This window comes from Dipodomys merriami, unplaced genomic scaffold, assembly GCF_024711535.1.
Source record: "Dipodomys merriami isolate MVZ:Mamm:240054 unplaced genomic scaffold, mDipMer1.0.p SCAF_49, whole genome shotgun sequence".
In the NCBI taxonomy this organism is placed as follows: Eukaryota; Metazoa; Chordata; class Mammalia; order Rodentia; family Heteromyidae; genus Dipodomys; species Dipodomys merriami.
The window spans coordinates 10,398,161-10,423,135 of record NW_027206057.1 but is presented as its reverse complement, the minus strand read 5'-3'; the positions used below and the strand labels follow the sequence as shown (position 1 = coordinate 10,423,135).

Here is a 24,975-nt window from a genome sequence, read left to right as displayed (position 1 = left end):
CTTTCCTTCCTTTCCGTCCTTCCTTCCTTCCTTCCTTCCTTCCTTCCTTCCTTCCTTCCTTCTTTTCTTTGTCTCTGTCTGTGTGAGTGTCTGTCTGCATTTGTCTCTTTCCTTTCTTGCTGGCTTTTTAGTTCAGGGCTGGTACTCTGCCCCTTGAGCCACACCTCCACCTTGAGCATTTTGCTGGTTAGTGGGAGTTAAGCGTCTCATGGATTTTGCTGCCTGGGCTGGCTTTGAACGTCTATCCTCAGGTCTCAGCCTCCTGAGCAGCTTGGGTTGCAGGCTTGTGCCCCTAGCACCAAGTTTGTACATTCACTCTTTTTAGTGCAAACATTACAACCATATTTTTTTAATTTAATTTAATTTTATTTGTGAACATACTGTACAGAGGGGTTACAATTACATGGGCAGGATAATGCGTACATTTCTTACCAAGCATTGCAGCCTCCTCCTTTGGTTTACCCTTCACATCCCTTCCCAGCCTCCCCCCTCCCCCCAATCCCAATCCTTCTCCTTCCCCCCCCCTTCCCCACCCCCCACCCCCGCACCGACGTTGTAAAGCTCGTTTTGGACATGACAACTTGTACTTCTCATTGTTGCAACAGGTCCGCCTGTATCCTTAAACAACTGGTACAACCATATTTTTGAATGTCGTTCTCTCTCTCTCTCCATACATATATATATAATCAGTATACACATATATAGGATATACATATACTAACATGTTTATTAACTGCTAAAGATGGACTGATAGGTAATGTAAGAACTAAAATATACTACTCAGAAGGCTGAGGATTGCAGTTTCCAAACCAGCCCAGGCAGACAAATCTGAGAAACTCTTATCTCCAATTAACCAGCAAAAAGGTGAAAGTAGAGGTATGTCTCAAAATGTGGAGCACTAGACTTGAGCAAAAAAGCAAAGCCAAGAGTGAGAGGTGCTGCGTTCAAGCACCAGAACTAGCATGGACACATGTGCACACACACACAAGAATAAAATATGAAAGTTCACATTTGTATTTAGGGCCAAGGAAGAGGTTATTTAGGTGGAGGATTACAAAGTATACTGTACAACTTTGTCTAGGAGTCTGACCTCTGCACGCAGCTTTCTTACATTTTTCTGGTGTCCAGCTTAATATCTTCCATCCCTTTTGGATTAGCAGATCCTTTGAAACAGTAAGATTTTTTAAATATGGTTTCTAAGATAGGATTTAATGTGGCAGCTCAGTGGAGGGTATAAATTGTTACTGCCAAGAAACATTCAATGCCTTTATTCTTTGTCTTGTAAATTTTAAAGTGTACTTTTAAGAAACCTAACTTGCCAACTTAATATTTTATTTTAATATTCAGGATTATTTGGATAAATTTGAGGATTTACATGTAACCTCGCTTAACCATCTTAAAAACTCACAATCAAGAACAAGACTTTTAGAAAGGAACCCAGATGACAGCTATAATCAGGCAAAACACTGTATAAGACCATACACTGCGCCAGAGACTAACAAACGACGAGGGAGTGCCACTGGAAAATTCTCATGTCCTCGAATTATTACAGCAGACTCACGTTACATGTGCAGTAGAACCCCAAACTATTAGATGTATAAATTGTGGCCCAAAAAATTAAGGGAGGATGTTGAATAATGTTCACCTGTGCTATATGCGGGTGTTAAACAGTTCAAAATAATATGAGGCTAATTAGTGTATCATTTCTCCATAATGAAATTGTTTGGAGAGCTGTACATGGCTGTAATAGAATAGTCAGTAATGAAACTTCATCTTGTTCAAACTATTTCAACTGGCTAAAATAAAAAGTAAATGCATTTGATGTAATCATATTTTGTTTATAAATGTTAGAGAATACATGTACAAATACATAGTTGATATTAATTTGCAGTTTTGTTTCCCATGTTTTCCTCTATATAAATCGGTGACTTCAATTCTACTTTGGAGTGAATGATTATCTAACTTCCTCCAACACTTATTATACTCTAAACTTTCCTGTCCTTCTAGTTTTCATGTATTCTATTTGCAGTTACCTATGGTTAGCCTTTTGTTTTTACTCAAATTTATTCCTTAGCTCCAGTGATAATTCTAGATTCCACAGTTTGCAAATGTCTGGGCTTACATAATGCAGGTCAGTATTAACATCATCTAATATTGTATCTTTCTACAGTATGAATAAAGATCTAATACTAATTCCTGAGGCATTTCCTATGCAGGAATGACCATCTAGTTTGAAAAACTGTAGAACAACTTTTTATAATTTCCCTAAACCTCAGAAACTAGGAACTCTCTAGAATACTATAGAAAGAGTGCAATGTATAACCTAAATTAACATAAGATTTAGATCAGAAACTTCTAAGAATTAGTCCCATTTCTATAAAGCACAATATGTGTTAAAATTTGGTTCACTCTTAAAAAGTAAAATTTCTAGGATACATATTTTTTTTTTAGTTTCAGCTTCTCTAGCAAAAATCAAAGAGCATGGAGTCCAAATAGAATTGGCTAATAGAAAACATAATTCTTAATGGTTCTTTCAATGTTATAACCAAGGAAATGGTTTTTTTTAATTGAGATTAAAAGTGTCCACATGTATAAGCTGGTTTCTTAGAGATTTTTGTTTTTGTTTACAGTAGTTTGAACCTCATACTCATTCAGTAGCAACTATATTTTTAATTTTGATGGGTTTTGAACCTAATGACATTTGATACAATACATGGTACTAAACTGCAACTAGAAGGCACAGGTTCTAGTTAGCCCTGCAGAAACAAAGGAGCATCAGCTTCTAGTTAGCCCTGCAAAAAAAAAAAGGAACATCAGACACTCTAAGATGCGCTCTGTTGCTAAGCCACAAAGTTGGGTAAGTTTGGTTATATATTTAATACATTTTCCAGTGACCTTTCTGTGTAGCCCAGGCAAAATCACAGTCCTCCTTTCTCAGCCTCCTAAGTGTGGGGATTACAAAGGTATACAACCATGCCCATCAGGATACTTCCAGTTTACAAATGGTTTATCTGGATGAAACGCTATCATAGTTGAGGAATATTTGAACTTGTTTCAGTTGGCATATTACTGGGAAAACAAATCAGATAGTCTCAATAAAAGGAATACAAAGAGTTAGTTTTATGCATTATGGACCAAGGCTAAGAAGTCAAATGAGATAGTGAAGGAACCCAGAGAGCCACAAGACCAGGAGCTGCTCCCACCACTCGGGTGGAAGGGAGACAGGAGCCAATGGTAGACAGCCACTGCCGGAAACACCAGAAGATGCAGAAACAAAAATGACAACTAACCATGTTTCTTCCTTCTCCTAGCTGAGCTTTCACTGGAGAGCAAGAGTGCTCTGGAAATGTAGTTTTCAGGGAAGCAGAAAGGTAAGGAAATAGATCGAGAGCTAATAAGCAACTGTTCAGTGGTACGAGGAAAACCACTGGTCTGGCTTGAAGTAAAATGGGATATAGTTACTAGATGGAAGTGTTAAATCTGATAAAATTTTCTTTTCTTTTCCCCATACACTTTATTCAAAACAGAATGTCTTAACTATTGAATGTCTACACTAGTCCAGACACTTGCTGAATGCTAAGATTATACTAGTGATTAAAACCGTATTCTTGATGAGTGTACAGTGTATTGGGGACACAAATACAGAAAGAATTACATTTGGTATGTGCTGATGGGCATTCTAGCTAATTTCAGTCCTTCAAATAACAGACATCAGCACAAGGTTTAACAAAAGGCACAGTAAAAAAAAAAAATTAGGCCAAGTCTGCCCTCATCCTAATTCCAGGAACCTGTGAATGATCCCTTAGTGGAAAATGCCTATATGTTAATCCTAAATAGTAAGTTAGGTTGCACAACATAAAAGGGGTCAAGGTTGCTGATCAGCTTACATGAGACAGGGAAATGATTCCAAACAATATGGTTATACCCAATGTAATCTTCGAGTCTTTAAAGAGCCAAGAGGAAGTAAGCCATAAAAAAAAATGACAGTGTTAGGACTCTTCCCAACACTGTTGACTTTGGAGGTACACAAAGGCCAAAAGCTGAGTGAGATAGTCAGCTTCCAAAAGCTAGAGAGGACAGAAAAACATTCTCATCTAGAGCTTCCAGAGGGATGTAGCCTGCTGATGTCTTGATTTTACTCAAGTGAGTCCCTTCAGGACTTCTAAATAATAGAACTGCAAAAGGAACTGGTGGTGTTTAAAGTAGGTTTGGGGAAATTTGTTATGGCAGCCATAGAAAACTAATGCAAGAGGTGACTACAAGTACAAAATTCAAGTCATCACACACACAGTGAAGCTATCCATCAATCACAAGAGCCACTGCAATGGTGGTTTTTTGTTTTTGTTTTTTGTCTGTCATGGGGCTTGGGCTCTGTCTCTGAGCTCTTCAGCTCAAGGCTAGTGCTCTACTGCTTGAGCCACAGTGCCACTTCTGGTTTTCTGAGTGGTTTACTGGAGATAAGTCTCATGGACTTTCCTGCTTGGGCTGTCTTTGAACTGAGATCCTCAGATCTCAGCCTCCTGAGTGGCGAGGATTACAGGAGTGACCCACTGGTACCCGGCTGCAATGGTTAATTTTATGTCAACAGTACAGGGTCACAGAATGTGGTGTACATATTTAGCCAATCATTATTCTGGGTTCTTCTATATGAGATCATTTCAATTGGTAGGTTGAGCAAAACAGATAGTTAGGTGGACCTCAAAAACAGATTGCTGACACCCTCAAGCACTATGCCCCATAGCCTTTGAACTGGGACATCAACATTTCTTTGCCTTTGAAAGCAAACTGAAACATTAGTTTGTCCTGGGTCTCCATCCTGATAAAAGATTAGTCTTTGGACTAGAACCCCGTCATTGTTTCTCAAGTCCCCAGTTCAGCCTCCATAGTTACATGAATCAGTTTCTTAAACTCTGTATGTATGCATGTAATCCATACAAACATATATATATATATATATATATATATATATATATATATATATATATATATGTATGTATGTATAAACATCCTGTTGGCTCTATCATCAGAGAACCCTAATATGCCTACAGGAGATGTGGGAAGTATCATGATCCTCCTCCTACCTTTTGCACTCCACATATGCAGGAGAATCTGCACATTCAGGAGGATATTTAAAATTCCTGTGGGCTTCTTTGGGTGAGGTGAACTTAAGAAGGAGAAGTATTCACCTCCAGTGGGATCAACTACAGTGCCCACCATGCAGCTGCTCTTAGGGACCTCTACTGGTTCTCAGCCCCTCCTCCTCCACAGTCCATTCTAAACTCACTCACTTTCAGCTTTCACCCTAGCACATCTTGGTGGGCACACTGACAAGAGTAAACCCAGTGTTTATTCTTGAGGGGGTCCAGTCAATAAGCATTTTAAAATAGACTGTGCTTAAAGTTACCTGTTCATTTGTATATTTATGTTTTGGGTCTCAAACTTTTAGTCTTACATCAAAAATAACTTGTAATAGAAGTGAGATGTATAGATTAAGAAAATCAACTGATATTAACCCCTATTAACCTGAGTTCAGATTACAAACTCTTCTTGCTTATAAGGAAATTGCATTAATAATCATGACAGGTAAGCATGCCTTCTGCCAAAACCATGTAGCCTTAATTCATTAGGTTATGTAAACCAGTTTGTTTCAGAAATGGCTTTTCTTGGGGTAGAAAGAGTAGAATCTGTGTTCCAGCTTTGTCAAACCACACAATAAAAATAAATAAAAGTATAATTCAATTCATTAAGTTTTTATTGAGCACCCACAGAGTACATGAATTTAGGATCTATAATTTACATAGCTAGAAAAGTGTTGCTTAGGGTCCTCCCTTTTTATAAAAAGCAAATGACATTTTCTCTATACATTTCAAGTGAATCATTAAATGTGAGGCTCAGTTTGATGTTACAATACATATTAACATTAACATAATAAGAAGGGGAAATATACACATTTCCCTTCTCCAGAAAAGGGTATGGTGCCATAATAAACTAACCTGTTGGTCTAAGTAGCTGATAAAAAAGGCTAGAGAATCTGCAAGAACAAGATATCCTGGGCGGCACTGTACCCTGAGGAAAGCAAGATGTAGAAAAACCTGGCTCAAAAATTACACTGGAAGTGGTGCTGTGGCTCAAGTGGTAGAGTGCTCGTCTTGAGCTGAAGAGCTCAGGAACAGCACCCAGGCCCAGAGTTCAAGCTCCACAACCGACAAAAATAATTACACTGAGAGATCAAGAGAAGTGGGGTCACAGCTTGCTGTGTGTGTGTGTGAGAAATGAAGAAGAGATGATACTAACTGTAGCTAGAGGAGTAATTCTGATGCTGCCCTGGAGTTGTGAAGGCTCTCTGACATAGAAGAGGACTAGAAACTCATGCCCTGTAGACAGAGGGGTTTACATGATAGATTCTCCAGTGCACCAACTGTACTTTCAAGTATAATTCTGGTATTTGTACCTAGCAATACAGCAGAACAAGCAGCAAGGAGAAAGTGTCAAGTATATAGGACATGAAATGGCTTGGCAGCCCTATAAGTCCCAGTCTGGGTCTTTTTCATCTGGAAGATCACATTGTGGCTCAGTCCAAGGCAACACTGGAGGCAGTGCTTCTGATGGCTTGTTATAGGCAGGGGGCAACAGGGAGAGAATGCAATCCCGACTTTCTTCTTTCATCTGTTAAATTCAAAGTAAGAGTGTTAGTACATAAATATGTCAGTCTTGTCAGCAATAAGTCATTTTTAATCAGGTGCTGGTGGCTCACGCCTGTAATCCTAGCCTCTCAAGAAGCTGAGATCTGAGGATCGCAGTCCAAAGCCAGCCCAGGCAGGAAAGTTCACGAGACTCTTCTTTCCAATTAATCACCAGAAAACCAGAAGTGCACTGTGGCTCAAGTGGCAGAGCACTAGCCTTAAGCTGAAGAGCTGAGGGACAGCGCCCAGGCCCAGAGTTTAAGCCCCATGACTGACAAAAATAAATAATTTTTAAAGGAACCATATAAATATTTGAAATTATTTTCAGGTATACTCTCTAAATGCCTTTAATTCTGATTATCAGAAAATAGGACGATTAATACATTGATTTTTGCCATATTTTGTCCTCCTGTTATTTCTGACCAATAAAGAAAAAATTCTTTGATTTAAAATATATCGAAATATATAGTGACATATGATAAGTTTTTACTCATTTTGTTTTGCAGAAGAAATCTTTTAGAACGTCCATTGAGTTGATGAAGATTTTTTTCAATGCAATAGCTTTTTTATTGTTAAGGTGTTGTACAGAGGGATTACTATTTCACAGGTCAGGTAATGAGTACATTTTTGGACAATTTAAACAATTCCTTTGCTTTCCCAGTTTCCCACTCCTATCCCCACCCACAAGTTGCACTTCATTTTCTACATAGTGTCTACTGAGTGCCATGCCTGCCTTTATTCACCTTTTGTCCCTGCACTTATGCTCCCGTATATGTCCCCTCAAAAGACAGATAAAAGAACAAACAAGACAAAAACAAGAAAAAGCAAAAACAAGTATCACCATCTCCACATAGATGTACTCTTTATTTTAATTTTATGAGATAACTATTTGTCTCTTGGCAGCCAAAGTATCCCATTAAGCCAACAAAACAGAGTGGTTTTTAATAGTATTTGAAAACATCTAAGCAACAGACAATAGATAAGCTCACCTGTTTGAAGAATACATGGGACAATAAACTGCTTGCTGATGGCCTGAAATTAAGAAATAAACATCAGAATGCAGATTTTTAATCTATAATCCCAGCTACTCAGGAAGCAGAGAACCCATTCTAGTTATCTAGAACTCATCTCAACAACAATAAAACTCTGGAAGTAAAGATACACACTGTAATCTGAGTTATCAGGGAGGCATAAGTATGAAGAAAATGGTTTTGAGGCTGGCTCACCGCCCCCCCCCCCCACCGGGGGCAAAAAAATCCCTGTAAGACTCTATCTGAAAAGTAACTGTACTTTCAAGTATAATTCTAGTATTTGTACATAGCAATACAACAGAACAAGTGCAAGGAGAAAGTGTCAAATATATAGGACATGAAATAGTTTGGTAGCCCTTTTGTCAAAAACAGACTCAAAGAATGGCTCAAGTGGTAAAGTATATGTCTAGAAAAACCCAAGCCCTAAGTTCAGAGCTCAGTACCACCCACTAAAACCAGAAATTATGTTAGAGCTATAAAACCCAATACTAAAGCATTAATAAGAAAAAGAAAAAAGCCAGGTGCTAGTGGTTCATGTCTATAATCCCAGCTGTTCAGGAGGCTTAAATCTGAGGATTGAGGTTTGAAGCCAGCCTAGGCAGGAACATTGGTGAGACTGTCTCCAATTAAGTAACCAAAAATGAATGAATAGATAGATAGCCAGCCAGGAAGTGGACCTGTGACTCAAGTGGTAGAGTACTAGTCTTGAGCATAAAAGCACAGGGACAGTGCCCAGATCCTGCATTCAAGCCCCAGGACTAGTACAAAAAAAAGCCAAATTCTTAGTTCCAAATTTAACTAACAGAAATAAATAATTCTAGAAGTATTCCTCAATTAAGCCATATTCAACATTTACTGAGTACATATTAGACATATACCAGGTACTAAGGAGCTAAAAGACAGAGATATGTAAAATAAGATACAGATATCTTCTATATAAAAATACGAATATATAGTTATCTAATAATATTTTAGACAAGTATATGAGCAGCAACTTACATTTTTAAGCTGATTAGACATTTCTAAAATGCCTTAATAGAAATGTAATTAGTATCTAGGAAGAGTGCTTTTTTAAAAAGGATAATTTTTATAAGATGACTTAGGTAGGAAATGATATGGAGCCTAATTATTCTGATTCTGAATCCAGTGTTCTTCCTATTTGCTTACTATTTCTACTGATTCTTAGCATTGACATTTTCTATATTATACATTTTTATCAAAAGATTTGAATTTGATGAAAAAATTTACAAAAAAAAACTTACAAAACTTACAAAAAATATAAAGCACATACATTTTGTGCTATGTAGAGGTGACCAGTATTACCTTTTCTCAGGATCTTGCTGCAAACAGAGCTGTACTAAGCTAAAGAAGGCAGGAGAGAAGGTCTTCGAGGCTGGTGTGTGCAGCCGTTCATTAGTGACTGTGTGACTTCCACTGGAGACAAGTACACTCTCTCCAATCCCAGAGTCCACACCTGACCGAGAACTTTTCATTCTGGAGTCTGATTGAGGGAAAATACTGATATCCAATGGGCTATATGGAGGACCTTTTAGTTTCTGTAACAGCATCTAAGGGAAAGAAAAAGTTCTCGAACATTTTCCAGGCAAAATTACTAAAACAAAAATGATAATGAAGTTCTTCAGAGTCTATAATGAACATGGTTTATAGAAATTATCTAGAATGTAAGGATATATAAAAGACAAATTCATAGATTTTAGAGGCATTTTACCTGAGTCCTATGCATGTCCTGAAATGGGATCTGCCCACTGGCTAATTCACATGCTGTAATCCCAACACTGTAAATATCTGACTTCACATTATATCCGTGTAAATCCTGTGCAACACAATTAATTTGAAGTTTTTTAGTGTAAATAGACAAAAGTATCTACAGATCCTGTTGTGATAAATGATGGTGAATGATAGAAAATAACCCCATAAGTAAGAAATCAGGATCTACCTAATGTATTAGTATGTTATATTCCTAACAAAATTTTGACAAGAAAGAGAAAAGGTCTTACAGCAGGCCATTCACCAATATCCAAGTATAAAGATGCAATTGTCCTTTAGTGAAACTCAGAAGACACTTGAGACACACAGACAAACCAATGCCACAGCCACACCTGACCTGTCTCAGTAGCTCTGGACTCAGCCACGGCTGCACTGATGTGCTGAACTGTGGGAAATCAAACACAGCCCTATGCCTCTGTCCGTGCTTAACCAAACTATGCAGATGGGACAGGCCAGAGAGGGTCACTAGGCCATCACCAGAAATGAGGATATGGCTGGCTTTAAAACTCCTAGAACAAAAAGAAACAATCCTAAGTACTAGAAATCTGGCCAATGAAGAAAAAATAAAAGTCTGGTCAGAACAGAGAGAGGTATACACTTAGAAACTAAATACCCTTTATAAAATAGCAGTGTATCTAATACACATTAAAAATAGAAGAAATGTTCAGAGAAGTAGGAATTATTTTACTCAATATGGAACTAGAATATTTGAAAGCTGAAGGTTTGGAATGTTAAGTCTTTTTTTTGTTTTTGGGGAGGGGGGTCCGGTCGTGGGGCCTGAACTCTGGGCCTGGGCACTATCCCTCAGCTCTTCAGCTCGAGGCTAGCGCTCTACCACTTGAGCCACAGCGCCACTTCTGGCTTTTTTCTTTTTGCTTATGTGGTGCTGAGGAATCGAACCCAGGGCCTCATGCATGCAAGGCAAGTGCTCTACCATTGAGCCACCTTCCCAGCCCCTGTTAAGTCTTTTTCAAATAAAAAATAGGACCAAATTACTAATTTTATTATTTTAAGATACTGTTGCAAAAATACCAATTAACATTTTAAGCATAAATTTATAATTTATAGTTAAATGGAATATTACACAGTAAAATCTTCTCATGGTATAACATCATTTATAAAGATGCCATAAATTCTCTTTAAACACCAGATAAATTATTTTAAAAAAAGCCTTAATTTTTTTCATCCTATTTTCACCAACATAGAATGTCAACAGACTGGTATGGTTAAGAAAACTTCAGTTATTTAGTGTACAGTTGGTTTAAAGTTATCAGCTAACTAAAATGCTGCTAAAAATGAATAGCAAGACAGAAAAACTTTTATGGAAACTGAATAAGAAAGCAAGCCCATTTAAAATTAATTTAATTCAGAAGCAAAACAAAGTCCTAGTGTATCTCAGATCATTGATCTTCACATTCAGAATATTACTCAAATGAATTTTAGCCACAAGAGACATGATATTTAGTATGATAATCTCAAGGTGCTTTTTAAGGAATCAAGGAAGAATTATAATTTATACATGATATAAATATGGGACAAGCTGGAAAGTACATAAAGAAGCTCTTTATTTGCTTGAAAGGAATAAATCACAACCAGCTAACTAGGGTCCTAGAGCTAATCTCCTGAACATCCTGGTTCTTATGTCCCACATTAGACTAAGACTGTGCACTCCACGAGAGATGATGCTCCACCCCAGAACCAAGGACAGTGTTTGGGACAGATGCCCTGGCCTTAACAGTTTTGGTGAATGGATATAAAAGTAAACATTTACTGAATACATCGGTCCCTTCCTTTCTGCTTTCAGTGGTATAACCCTACATTCTAATACTCAACTGCCTCTTCCTCAAAGCTTCCTAAAAGACCTCTTCCATTACATGTTTTTCATTTTAGTCCTCTGTCAGTGGCTCACACCTGTAGCTAGTCAGGAAGCTAAGATCTGAAAGGTTGAGGTTCAAAGCCAATCCCTTCTTACTGGTTAGCAAGAAGCTGAGGCATGGCTCAAGTGGTTAGAGCACCAGCCTAGTGAGTAATCTAAGTGAGAGGCCCTGCATTAAAACTCTGATACTGGAAAACAAAATCATTTTATAAAATTCAATAAGCGCATACCTATGAATACAGCCATTTTGATGAAGATAATTCAATCCTCGCACTGCTCCAAAGAGAATGTTTCTTATTAAAGTTTCATTCATTCCTTCAGGAAAGTAAGTTCTCAAGAGCTGACTTGCTGAACCTGAAAGAATTTTAATAGCAGCATTGAAAGTGATCTTGTTTCTAGGTATGTTGTGGATGTACTTTTCCGGGTATGCACACATGCCATTTATTTTTTATAGTGCCTAATTTTTTCACATGCAAAAGTACTTTTCCTTCAGGAATTTCAAAACATTTTTGAGGGGGTCTGGGGATAAAGCTCAAAACTAGAGTACTTGCCTTCTACATTAAAGCCCTGGATTTGATTCCAACACCAGTAGGAAATTTTTTCCCCCTAATGATTTCCTAAGAGATTAGGAAAAAAAGCTAACTATTTCTCAGTGATTTTCTGTGATTAAAAATACATGCTATAAGCCAGGTGCCGGTGGCTCACACCTGTAGTTCTAGCTACTTAGGAAGCTTTAATCTGAAGAACATGGTTCAAAGCCAGCCTGGACAGGAATGTCCATGAGACTCTCATCTTCAGTAAACTAACTCAGAAAAAGCTGGAAGTGGTGCTGTGACTTAAGTGGAAAAGCACTAGCCTTGAGCACAGAGAGGCTCAGGGATAGTACCCAGGACTTGTAAAACACACACACACACACACACACACACACACACACACACACACACACACACCACACACACACACACACACACACACACACACACACACACACACACACACACACACACACACACACACACACACACACACATTATATATGTAGCGTATGATTTCTTTGTAATCCAAAAGCAATTCATAAAAGCTGTTCTAAAGATCAAAGCTCTAAACTGGGAGAGTATGAGGGAGGGGGACGACACTGTTCAAAAGAAAATGTACTCATTACCCGACTTATGTAACTGTAACTCCTCTTTACGTCACCTCTACAATAAAATTTTAAAAACTGTTTTAAAAGATCAAAGCTCTAGAATCCATCCACTTAATTCTTTAACACACTGTACACTGTATTGTGCTAAGTACTATAAGAGCACCTGAGGACCAAAACAGAAAATACAAAAGATCCTTGCCCTCAAGAAGCACAAGTGAGGGACAGGCACATACAACGATGTTTATAATATGATGAATTCAGTTTACAGTGTGGTGAAACAGGGACCAATCACTTCCCATTGACAAACAGGAAGAAAACTGAGGGGAAGAGATGGCTTATGTAAAGCCATGAAATTCTCAGAGAATGAGAATGAGTTCCTTGATTATCATACCCATTCTATCTTTTTTCTGAAGACTAAAAGTCAACATAAACCAAATATAAAATATAATAAAGCAAATATAACCAACATAAACCAAATGTAAAAATAGGTCAGGATGCTGAGAATCAGAATTTATGTTTATAAGTTAAAAGTAGAAAGTCATAAATCTAAGATTCTGTTCATCTGTATTAACAATAGCATTCAGGCTAAGCAATGAGTTGTAAGCAGCTTTCTTACCATAGGCCATAAATGGAGAAATAACCCAAAGCCAACTGCCAACAGTGAAAACTGTCCAATAAGTTGTAATATTAGGGTGCCGAAAAAAGTGGGATAGAATCACTGCTTTCTAGAGTAAACACACAAGAGACAAGCTATTTTAAAATAATTTCTCTTTTCTCATGATGAAGACAACAGTAGTAGTGGTAGCTGCTGAGTGCTCTGCACCATTCTTAGTTCTTCTGACCTCTAAATCTCAGAAGTATTCTATGAAGTAAGATTCCCATTTCATAAGCACACTTGACACTAGACTATGTTCTTATCGTAAACATTTTTTAAAACACACAGAATGGGAGGAGGGAGTCATGCAAAATACATTACAAAAGAACAATTAATAGTTTTTTCTAGTCTCCTTTATTTGTGCAACATCTATATACACATATTTTTTAAATTGAGATAATATCAGAAGAAAAATTTTTCCTCTATTATACACAAAATGATTAGTGAGGCTAGGCTGGAGGATTAGCTCAAGTGGTAGAGTACCAGCATTGAGCAAGCAAAGCCAACAAGAGTGAGAAGCCCTGAGTTTATGGTTCAGAACTGGCATAAATTTTAATGATTAATGACAAGAAAATGGCATAATATTCCTGAAAAATAATTCTGTTATAATTTATCAATATGGAAGTTAAATTTGCTTATCTGGGTAAAAAAGATACCATTTGCTTATGTTTTTCTATTCTCCTATATGATTATTTGTGATTGGAATAACTGGGGTGTTGTAAATCTCCAGGCCAGCATCTGAGTATGATATTCACTTGAACAAACTTATAGTAGTTTACCAAAATTGGAATATACTTGTCCTTTCACTTGGAAGCCAGATCCAAGTATTCTTACTTACTTAGTGACTAAATATTAGTCTGAAGAAATCTACCTTTCCCTAAAATAAAGAACTACCAATTTCATGAGACAAATTCTTACAGATACAATCTCTTCAACAAGACATTAATAAATATGTCCCTTCTTCATATCATTACCTGTAAAGCTTTCAGCTGTTCTTCATTGCAGTTTTCAAGATTTGTAATTTTTATAGTTACCAGTGTTCCTGTAGGAGTATGCCGAGCAAGATGGACAGAGGTCAAGTTGTCAAATCCTCTTCCTGGAATTGCACATAAGATTCTTGTTAGCAACCAACAGAATTGATGCTGTGCATTTCATTAAAATTCCTGCTCTTCAAAACACACCACTACGAAATGAGAGTTCAGTCAATCTCAGCAATGCAGTAATGGCCCAGATCTCAGACATCTGGCTTACCAGCTGTTTCAACACAAGCTCTTTTTTAGCTGTCCAAAAGGAAAGTTGTTACTATCTAACTAGGGTCAGCCCCAAACTGACTCTCATAATTGCATGATTTTGCCAGTCTTCAGTGTTTTCTAAGTTTCAAATTACAAATCTCCATCATTCCATGTTTGAATTACCTACACAGTTCCACGGTCCCTAGATCCATGCAAGTTATGTGACCTTTCCTTAAAATTTGTCCTATTGGAGGATGTCCTCTTGTTCACCTCTTAGTCACCAGCCTCAAACTTCTTTGGGTGAACGGGAGATATTTTGTTACCTGCTGGACAATTTTTGAGTGAGGGCTCATGCTTCACACATACTTAGGCCTTCCATCTTCTTTCTGGGGTCCAAGACATGCTCAGATTCATTAATTTAGATCAGGGCCATGTGGGGGAGAGTGGAAAGGAACTCTCTAAGGCCTTTCTGAAAACACCACAGATCTCAATACAGGTTCAGGGCCTCAGAGTGCCTGATAAGCCTAGAGGAAGGTTCCTATGTCAGGTATGTCCTTCTTGTGCTTAGAAAGGTTGTATCCACTTACTTGTTCCACATTCATTTCAATTTGTTATTGTATTTTCTTTTTGTAATAAAATTTTACTTGGGAATTGAATTTTTTAAAACTAGGAAGCTCTGTATATTTATTTCAAAAATTTCAAAAGCATATTTATTTTACAATATGCTTCCCACTCTGAAAAAGAGAGAAAATGAAAACATAATCTATTTATATATTTATATCTGATTTTATATATTTATATATAAGTATTTTTATATATTTATATTTTTATCTGATTTATATATTTATATCTGATAAGACTTCCATCCAGAATCGACAATAAACAATTCAATTAAGAAGCAGGCAGAGGATTAAACAGACAATCTACAAAGTAAGATATGAGGCCCATAAGCAAATGAAGACAATGACATACAATCGCATAGCTATTATATGGCTAAGACTCTGATTTGATAATCTAGTTAAACAAAAGAATACTAATCAGCAGTTTCCTATCCCTACCTCTAGTCCCAGTAACCACAGATCTGCTTGTTATATAAATGGTATCAAAAAAGATAGTTTTTTGTGATTAATTCCTTTGCTTCACTAATGTCGCATAATTTTTTTGAGATTCATCCTATTTTTGAGAATAAATCACTATGTATGTTTCAAATTAAATATATACACATATATTTGTATACACATAAACACATGTATATATACAAAAGCTAGAAACAAGAACTCATCTTGTTCTAACTGCGAAAGGTTTCTACACAAAAAATATATATTTTTAAATTAGAAAATAATTTTGCTTAAGTATTATAACTGAAAGGTTTACATGTTTTTAATTCCTACCCAATATAAATTATTCCTACAAAGTTAGATGCTCCCCACAATAAGGAAACAATAAGTATTTTAGTATTATCTTCCTTCTCTAAATGTACCAGTGAAAATGTAAAACTTCCAGATAGCAATCTTAAAAAAAAAATCTACCTATCTCACTGTTGTGATATAATAAAATTAAGTTATTTAACTAACACAGTGGATATCCAACTTTTAAGCTATAATATGAACAGAGAAATAATTGCCTATAAAACAATCTGTCAACCATTTCATTTCAAGCAATGAAAGGTTAGTTATAGGAAGTCCAGGATTCTTACCTATTTCCACCTGCAGCTCATAGTGAGAAACATTGGTAGAATGTATTGCTTCACTGGTTCTAGTGGATGGAGGTGACCAGGAAAGGGATGGCTCATCAACCTGCATTTATTTCACAAAATGAAAACAGAAAATGTATAAACATTGCCCAGCACTGCTTATGCATGTAATCCTAGCTAGTAGGAGGTTGAGATCTGAGGATTGTGGTTTGAAGCCAGCCCAGGCAGGAAAGTCTATGAAACTGTTTTCTCCAATAAACTACTCAGAAAAAGCCAGAAGTGGCACTGTGTCTCAAAATGGTAGCACACAGGCTCAGAATTCAATAACTAGGATTGGCCAAAAAAAAAAAAAGTATAAACATTTAGACTCTCAACTGACATCGCCACCCCAACAGAAAATGTTGATATTGTATTTTCAAGCTGACAGGTACTCATTAGGATGACACCAAAAGTAGCTGGAAACTGATTTTTAGATCTACAGGGAAGTTACCAATTGATAATTGATATTAGAAAGTTCTTTTTGGGGGGGAGGGGTCTGGTCGTGGGGCCTGAACTCTGGGCCTGGACGCTGTCCCTCAGCTCTGCAGCTCAAGGCTAGAGTTCTACCACTTGAGCCACAGCACCACTTCCGCCTTTTTTCTTATGTGGTGCTGAGGAATCAAACCCAGGGCCTCATGCATGCAAGGCAAGCACTCTACAACTGAGCCACCTTCCCAGCCCTGATATTAGAAAGTTTTCTACATGGAAAGCAGGAAAGGATAGGGAAATGCAGGTTTACAAATAGCAAGGAATGAGTCCAGCGCAATTTGTAGTAAAATGTATAGAAGCTGGGAAGAATGGCTGAGAAATCAGGGTGTGTGTTGAGTATACTAGAGCTACAGTGACTTGTGAGGATCTTCCATGCCTGTGGTCCTGCTCCCACTCATCAGCTATATCCATTTCTCCTACAAACTGCATGCTTCACTAGTAGGTGTGTTAACAGAACCCCTTCCACATCACAGCTATTAAAATGGTGAAGAAGTTTTCACAAGATGAAATGAACCAAAAGGAAGTAAAAAAGAAAGCCATACTTAAGGGTAAGAGCTTAGGGTCTGGCTTCCCCAGGTGAAGAAGCGCACGCCAGTATGAGGTCTCCTGGGGAGCTCAGGAGTCAGAGTGAGGCATGGTTAACTTTAGAGATGGGCTTTTCTCTAGATAGAGTGCTTTTCAAAGTTATAAGAGACACAAATCATTTGGCAAATCAGGACTGTCCTCCAAATATAACTGCCTAGCAAGCATGAGGACCTGAGTTCAAACCCCAATACAGCAAAAATAAATAATAAACAAATAATATGGATAACTAAACTATGATAACCTGACAAAATCATTTAAAAATAGACTTCTGTAGCTCCTAAATGGAAGTTTTCAAGCTGGCAAGTGGCACAAGCAGGCCTGTCTTGGTAGAGTAGTTAACACTGATCTGAGCACTGTGGGAGAGGACTCCACATCTAGGAGCAGACACATGTGGTCTAGTCCCTGCCCACTGCAGATTGTCAGTAAGCAGTGAGTCACCCTATAACAGGCCAGGTCTGTGTGGGGGATGATGTAAAGGAGAGGAAGAAAAGACAGACTCCTAAGACTTGGTGTCTACCAAGATTTAATGCTGTGAGCAGAAGCAGTGTGAAGACAACTCTGAAGTCTCTAGTTAGGATGACTTACTAGGTTGGTTTTCATTAGCCAAAGCAAGAAATACAATTGGTTGGTGAGGTCTGAGAGAAGATTTAGGTTACACTCAAACTCAGTAGGTGTGCCTTTGAAGAATATTCCTGGGATAGAGATCCTATACCTGACTTTATGGACATGTCTAGAGAGTACAGTCTGGTAATTATCGGTTCTGTTTGATGCCAGGTTCCTCTCAGGACTTCTAAGGTAGACCCAGAGCAATAACAAACCTGAGGAACTAAAACTACAGGAATAGGTTAGACTGCTTAGGGAAAGCTGGCTTAGGAAGAAGAGGTCGAGTCAATTTCAGACTCTTGCAGACTAGCAGCAGGAAGAAACAGGAAAAGACACTGCCAAAAAAAAGAGACCCAGTGAGTATTCTTACAGAAGGCAAAGGAGGTACATGAATTGTATTCAACCAATTTCTTACCAAATATTGATGGATACTGGTTTCAGACTGTTTTTCTGGCCTAAGTGATTCAACTCGTGTTCGTGAAGTACAGAAACAATCCTAGAAATAACAAAGACATTAAATAAATGGAACTAAATAATGGAACAGGACCAGTGGAGGGAAAATATGGATGCAAAAAGGTCTGATGCATGTGAATGGTATGAGGATTTAACATGGAAGTAAGCATTCATAATGGGGGAGAGAAGAGAGAAACAGCAGAAACAGCAGAGTGTACAGAAGTCTAATTTCTTATTAGAATTGAAGTTGGTGAATCTCTGACTCTTGCCATCTCTTTTCTTGAGATTTTACTGTCAATCCATTTCACTCTTGGTGTTAAATTTTAAGTCCTTCATCACTTTTGATAAATTTCAGAATATTTATCTAAAGATTATTTTCTTCTGAATAGTTAGCTAAAGAGTATTCTATTGTAGTCATTGTAATTTTATTTTGATCCTCGTATATCTTTCTTGACATTAAACCAACCACTTACTTCTTTTTTATTTTTATTTTGGTGCCAGTTTTGGGCTTGAATTCAGAGCCTGGATCCCTAAGCTTTTTTTGCTTAAGGCTAGCACTCTACCCCTTGAGCCACAGATCCACTTCTGGCACTTTTGGTGCTTAATTGGAAACAAGAATCTCACAGACTTTCTTGCCTGGACAACCACGATCCTTAGATTTTTGCTTCAAAGTACATACTGAGTATATTTCAGTTTTTGTTACTTACGATGACAAACATGTCCAACTCAAAGCACATTCAAAGAGATTGCTTGTATTATCATAATTCATATTTTCCTGAACATTAGTTTGTGGATGTTATTATATATTGCCTATAAAGAATGTAACTATGATCTAGCATATCAACTAATGAGGCGAAGCTAATCTCATACTATTTAAGAAGAAAAAGAATGTCAAAAGAAAACTATAAGCAAATTGTATGACTGATTTTTGTAAGAAATTATTTTCAGTAATCTCATCAATGTTTATTTTTATATAAACAGTGTAGTACAATACCAAATGATTCTCTTAAAGCCCATCCATGTCTACTTAACAATTTTATAGTCAGTTATTTAAAAGTACTTAAACAGCCAGGCACTGTGGCTCATGCCTGTCATCCTAGCTATGCAAGAGGCTGAGATCTGAGGATCATGGTTCAAAGCCAGACCAGGCAGAAAAGACTGTGATACTTTTATCTCCAATTAACCACCAGAAAATTGGAAGTTGCACTGTGGCTCAAGTGGTAGAGCACTAGCCTACCAGCAAAAGAGCTGAGGGACAGCGCCCAGTCCCTGAGTTCAAGCTCCATGTCCAAGAAAATAAGTAACTAAGTAAATAGTAATCAAACTTCCTTTATTTTAAAATATGCTAGAATTTCTCATAACCAAGCAAGTCATTTCCCAGTTAATCTAATTTACTGATTTAAAGATACATAATTTCCAAATGACAAACTTGTATCAAATTATAACTCAAAGTAATCCTGTAGAGCAGGATTACTGATCAATGAAACACCAGCTGCCTGTGTGAATAAAGTTTTATCTGAACAGTTATTCATTTCTGCATGCAACAAAGCAGAAAAGTAGTACCATGAAAATACTATCTGGCCTTTAAAAAAAAGATGCTCTATGTAAATTTACATACTGAGTTGAACCCCCTTATACAACTATTTAAAGATTTTTTTAAAGTATGTTCATTGCTGTTTTAGGACATGAGATGTTGACTTCGATGTATTTTCCAGGTATATATGTTAAAGGCAGATATGTTATACATTTCCATATATCTAAGAAGACAGTCTCCAACTTCATTGTTCTGTTTCTCAGTCTTGGCAGCCAGTGGAGTAGATTTGCAAATATGAGTCTGATCCACAGCTCCAATTCTTGGCACTTAGATGCAAATTCAAGATGAGGACGCCACCCCACATGACCTGCTCATCTCTCACAATTTTTAAGACTGAGATCATTGTTTTAATACAAAAATTCCCTATTCAAACATTATATGATATATAAAACAGAAAACTACTTATTCTAAAGCAAGTATCATGAATCTTCTATACACACAAAAACAAATGGATATTTGATGTAGCTCATATTGTGAACTGATCCAAATGTTTTGTCTGAGAAGCCAGAAGGCTATTTTAAAAGTCTGTATTGCTTGACTTTGGGAAATTTTGAAAGACTGAAGAGACAGAGATCAGTGGGTGGGACTGGCACCTACATACAAGATATATGTTAAAAAGTGAATATGGGACAAAGTATTAAAGAGTACAAAAAAATTGAGATGTTCTTTTTGAAAGATACAAAAATTTACTGAGAATTTAATTCATTCACCAAGATATCAGTCATTCAAGTCACAACACCCCAGGACAACAGTACTTCAGAATATGCCTTTTGCTAAGGTGCTGCACTGACATCTAACTACTTACTGATGGCACAAATTAGATCAATGTTAACAAAACTTACCAGAAGAGACATTGAATCGCTTTGGTTCACAGAAAGTGACAAAAATCCATCTATTCAAAAGAAGATTTCTGCTTTATCTTCAACCTTCAGAAATGCTTTACTTAAAAAAAAATAGGCAAGATTAGATTATATTAAAGTGCCTCAAAGAACTAGTTGCTATGACCTCGCCTGGTCTTTAGTATTCCTTGGTATGAAGGATGAGAGCCATTCCTGCAAAGTTCCTTGAAAGAACATTTCTCTTTACTGAATACTAGATGGGATCTGATAACAGAAAGGCAGAGTCAAGTTCAAAGGGACATATTTGACAGTTGGATATTTCTATAGTCTCTAGATACTTGTAGGAGCGTCACTCAGTAAAGCATATGCCGAGCAAGCTTGATTACTAGTACTACTGTGTGTATGTGTGTGTGTGTACCTGTTATTTATATGTAACTATTTTATTAAAAATAAACTTCAAAAATTTTCCAATGGTTCCATTTATAAGTACACTTTGAAAAATTTAGATTTTTTTTTCTGATTGCATTAGTTACCCATAAATTATTTGAAGTCCCTGATTAGCAAATTTGGAGAAGTAGTTAATATGTTCTTATTGCTGGAATGAAGAAAAACATTCTTTTTTTAAAAAAGTTTTCATGTAAAAATGACTATTTTTAGCAGATTAAGCCTTCTTTTGTTTCAGTACAAAGGTTTGAACTTACAGTCTTAAGCTTGCTAGGTAAGAACTAAAGCCTTATCTCCAGCCTCCCCCACCCCTTTTTTTCTGGTCAGTCATGAGGCTTGAACTTTGGAGCCTGGGTGCTGTCCCTCAGCTCTTCAGCTCAAGGCTAGTGCTCTACCATTTGAGCCACAGTGCCACTTCCGGCTTTTTCTGCTTTTGTGGTGCTAAGGAATTGAACCCAGGGCCTTATGCACACAAGGCAAGCACTCTACCACTGAGCCACCTTCCCAGCTCCAGCCCCTTTTACTTTTTATATAGGGTCTTTCATTTGTGTCTGGTCCAACATGAACTGCAATCTTCCTACTTATGCTTCCCACATAGCTAGGATGACAGGTGCGTACATTCCTGTGTCCAGCTTTTATTAGCTGAGATGCAACCCCATGAACTTTTTTCCAGGCTAATTTAGGAACCATTATCCTCCCAATCTCCTCATTAGCCACTCTACAGGGGCAGGCTAATTCTTTTTATTTTATGATTTTTTAGTGTTCATTTTGATTCTTGGTATGTCTTTACAGATATAAAAGATACATATTGTTGTTATTATTCATTTGATTTTTTGAAATAGGGTCTTGTTATGTAGTTCAGGCTGACTTTGAGCTCTCTATCCTCTAGCTTCTGAGTGCTAGGATATTACATGTATACACCACCATGTCTGAAAGTGATACAGATCATTCCACAAATAATCTGTGTTCACTAGATTTAGAATTCTAACCTAGTAACTTCTTTAGATTCAAGAAGACACAAAAACCAAAATCAGAAGTTTCTAGGCCTTTACTAATAGAAAGGGCAGCAATGTTCTAAACTTAGTAGCACCAAGTTGAACACTAAACACTATCACCTCTTTCATCTAAATCATACTTCTTTAATGTTAATGAAGTCTAAGCAAAATGAGAAAGGAGGATTTTGTAAACTATAAATATTGTAGAGAAGTATCTACAGTTTTATTGCTAGACTAAGAAAGTGTTTGCTTGAACCAGTTAGTAACTTACTAAGTAGTAAGTTAGTAAAGTTAGTAAGTTACTAACTTTGTTAGTAAATTTACTGTCAACTGAAGGGGCAGGAGTTGCTGTGCTAGGAAATGAAGAAATCAATGTCTGCCAGAGTGACTGGGATCAAAAGATAATTCATCTGAAAGTGCTCGTTAACTAGCAACACTGGAAAAAAACATGGAAAATGAGGAGGTGGCAGGACAAACTCATAAGGTTTATCTAGAAAATAAGTTGGCTAGCCATGAAAATATCCGTAACTTGTGGCCCAGTAAAATGCACACTTTTGTTCTATTCTAAGGAGCCAGGCAAGTAAATGAAGAAACACACACAAAAAAGTTTTTGCATTGTTATGTGTAACAACCCAGTAGTCATTCCACATTTGCTTAATGAATGGCTAGCGACCACAGATCAGGTACGTGCTGCACAATGGGGACACCCACTGGTAGGCAAAGCAAACAGAGTCCTAACCACTTGGAGCTGACTGTCCCAAAAGCAAAAAGGTTAAGACTACTGTGACAAGTGAATTTTCTGTTTATCACAACTTTGCATCCTGCTTTTTGTTCAACTAACAACAAAGCAATTTCCAAGACATTGTTTTGTTTATTTTTCAGGAAAACATAGGACACAATCTGTGAGAATTGTTGGTACTAAAAGAATCATCCAGCCGGGCGCTGGTGGCTCACGCCTGTAATCCTAGCTACTCGGGAGGCTGAGATCTGAGGATCGCGGTTCAAAGCCAGCCCGGGCAGGAGAGACCGTGAGACTCCTATCTCCAATAAACCACCAGAAAACCGGAAGTGGCGCTGTAGCTCAAGTGGTAGAGCACTCGCCTTGAGCTGAAGAGCTGAGGGACAGCGCCCAGGCCCAGAGTTCAAGCCCCACGACCGACAAAAAAAAAAAAAAAAAGAATCATCCCTGTGGGATGGTTTAACCCCAGGGGTTCGCATGTAGAGATATTGAGCTATTAAGGGATATTTTTACAAGACACTTCGAGGTCAAGAAAGCACCTGCACCTGGCAAAGGAGTGGAGTGGAAGATTTGCTCTCAATTTGCTCCTATGTGCCTCTCACTAGTCTGACTACAAACTTTTTCCCTTAAAAAAAAATCATACTTAAGCCCAGAGCTAGTATGTCTCATGCCTGTAATTCTAGCTACTGTGGAGGTTGAGATCTGAGGATTGGGGGTTGAAGTTCAAAGCCAGCTAGTACAGAAAAATCCATGAGCTTTTTCCAATTAAAAAGGCCTAGAAACTTCTGATTTTGGTTTTTGTGTTTTCTTGAATCTAAAACCCAGAAGTGGAGCTGTGTCTCAAGTGGTAGAACACCAGCCTTGAGTGGTAAAAAGCTAAGGGACAGCGCTCAGACCCTGAGTTCAAGACCCATAACCTGTACCACACATATAAATCATACTTAAAAGACCTATCCTTCTAAATCTATTTACACTAACTCCGAGTAGACCCTTGCACGAGTGTCTAAAAACCTAAATTACCCTAGAGCTTCACTGACTGTACTTGTTCCAAAATAGAATGGTTCTTCTGAAGTCTCAAAACTGACAGGCTAACACTTTCAGGGGACACGAAAGGCTCTCCCTATTTATAGAACTTCAGAGGAGTTCATTTGAGTGTCTGATAGGAAATGCATCCATGAGAGAATGCAAAATTTTTAAAAAGGGGGGGATTTACTCTGTGGAGCTTCAAAATTAATATGCAAAATTATCTCGGACACTCGGAAAACCTAATCCGAGCAATTCTCGGCAGGGTAGACTGTCCCAAACTTAGAAGGGTGACTAAGGCTTTCCAGAAACATGTCCTGCGCGCCCCGCGTGCGCCCGGCGCGTGCGAGGCGGGCGCAGTCACACGCCCTCGGAAGCGTGGAGGAAAAGGCACTGGACGCAGTCACACACCCCACGCGGAGAACAACGCCGAGCGCCGGCAGGACCCGCCACGCTCCGGCATTTCGCTCTGTGACTCATCCCTGGCCGTGCTGCGGCGGCAGAGCGAGCCTTCTGGTTGCAAAGCGCCAGGCTGGTCATCGAGGCCAAAGGTGAGAGTCAGGGTAGAGGACACCGCGGAGACTCGGCGGGTGCACCTGGCACGGCCATGCCCGGGCACCGGGAACCCGGCCTCCGGACGACCCCGCCACCGCGCGGCGCTCCGGGCCGGACTCGGGCCACGCTCCGCCGGCCGAGCGTGCCAGCTCGCGCTCCGGGAGGGCGGCGAGCTCTGGCCCGAGGCTTCTCTGTTCCCCACCGGCCCTTACACCTTTCCCTCCCCGCCTGCCTCACCTCGTTACCCTAACGGCGACCGCGGCCAGCGACTCTTCCAGCTGCCGGCGCTGTCGGGGGTGGGGGCGGGGGGTGGGGAGGGCACCGGAGCCCCGAAACCTGGGACCTCGGGCTCGCGGACAGGAAAAGCGAGCGCGCAAGGCCCGCTCCCAGCGCGGGCCACAGATACGGCGGCGCAGATACGACGCGGGGGCCGTGGGCCTGGAACTCTGCCCCGGCCCCAGACAGCCGGCGGGGACCGGGACTCGCCCCACCCCGGGCCGGGCGCAGGCCCCAGC

The 24,975-nt window shown here is 38.6% G+C and overlaps 3 protein-coding genes across 7 annotated transcripts in view; 2 read left to right on the top strand and 1 right to left on the bottom strand.

Moving 5' to 3' along the window:
- The window catches only part of C2cd6 (C2 calcium dependent domain containing 6), a 75,977-nt gene extending 74,528 nt beyond the window's left edge, over window positions 1–1,449 (top strand). For 3 of the 4 annotated variants that reach the window (XM_069995827.1, XM_069995826.1, XM_069995825.1), the window contains one exon: window positions 1,348–1,449. In XM_069995827.1, coding sequence (XP_069851928.1) covers window positions 1,348–1,361 — 14 coding nt within the window. In that variant the 3' untranslated portion in view covers window positions 1,362–1,449. The remainder of the gene's footprint in view (window positions 1–1,347) is intronic. The other variant, XM_069995824.1, reaches the window with a different exon arrangement.
- Window positions 1,450–5,743: 4,294 nt separating this feature from the next.
- Stradb (STE20 related adaptor beta) lies at window positions 5,744–24,969 on the bottom strand. 2 transcript variants are annotated; one of them, XM_069995822.1, is made up of 12 exons: window positions 24,698–24,969; window positions 20,708–20,807; window positions 18,234–18,314; window positions 16,106–16,205; window positions 14,152–14,273; window positions 13,139–13,247; window positions 11,609–11,732; window positions 9,840–10,011; window positions 9,444–9,548; window positions 9,038–9,282; window positions 7,673–7,715; window positions 5,744–6,666 (listed from the first exon to the last, which is right to left on the bottom strand). In XM_069995822.1, exons 2-12 carry the CDS (start codon window positions 20,717–20,719, stop codon window positions 6,523–6,525), a joined length of 1,257 nt encoding a protein of 418 aa, XP_069851923.1. In that variant the 5' UTR covers window positions 20,720–20,807; window positions 24,698–24,969; the 3' UTR covers window positions 5,744–6,522. The 2 variants fall into 2 exon arrangements, with proteins under 2 accessions (XP_069851923.1, XP_069851924.1); XM_069995823.1 differs by having other exon boundaries at window positions 20,708–20,802.
- Window positions 24,217–24,975, top strand: part of Trak2 (trafficking kinesin protein 2) — a 56,685-nt gene continuing 55,926 nt past the window's right edge. Inside the window, exon 1 of the mRNA XM_069995820.1 lies at window positions 24,217–24,456. The gene's annotated coding sequence lies outside the window, so the exon portion shown is untranslated. The remainder of the gene's footprint in view (window positions 24,457–24,975) is intronic.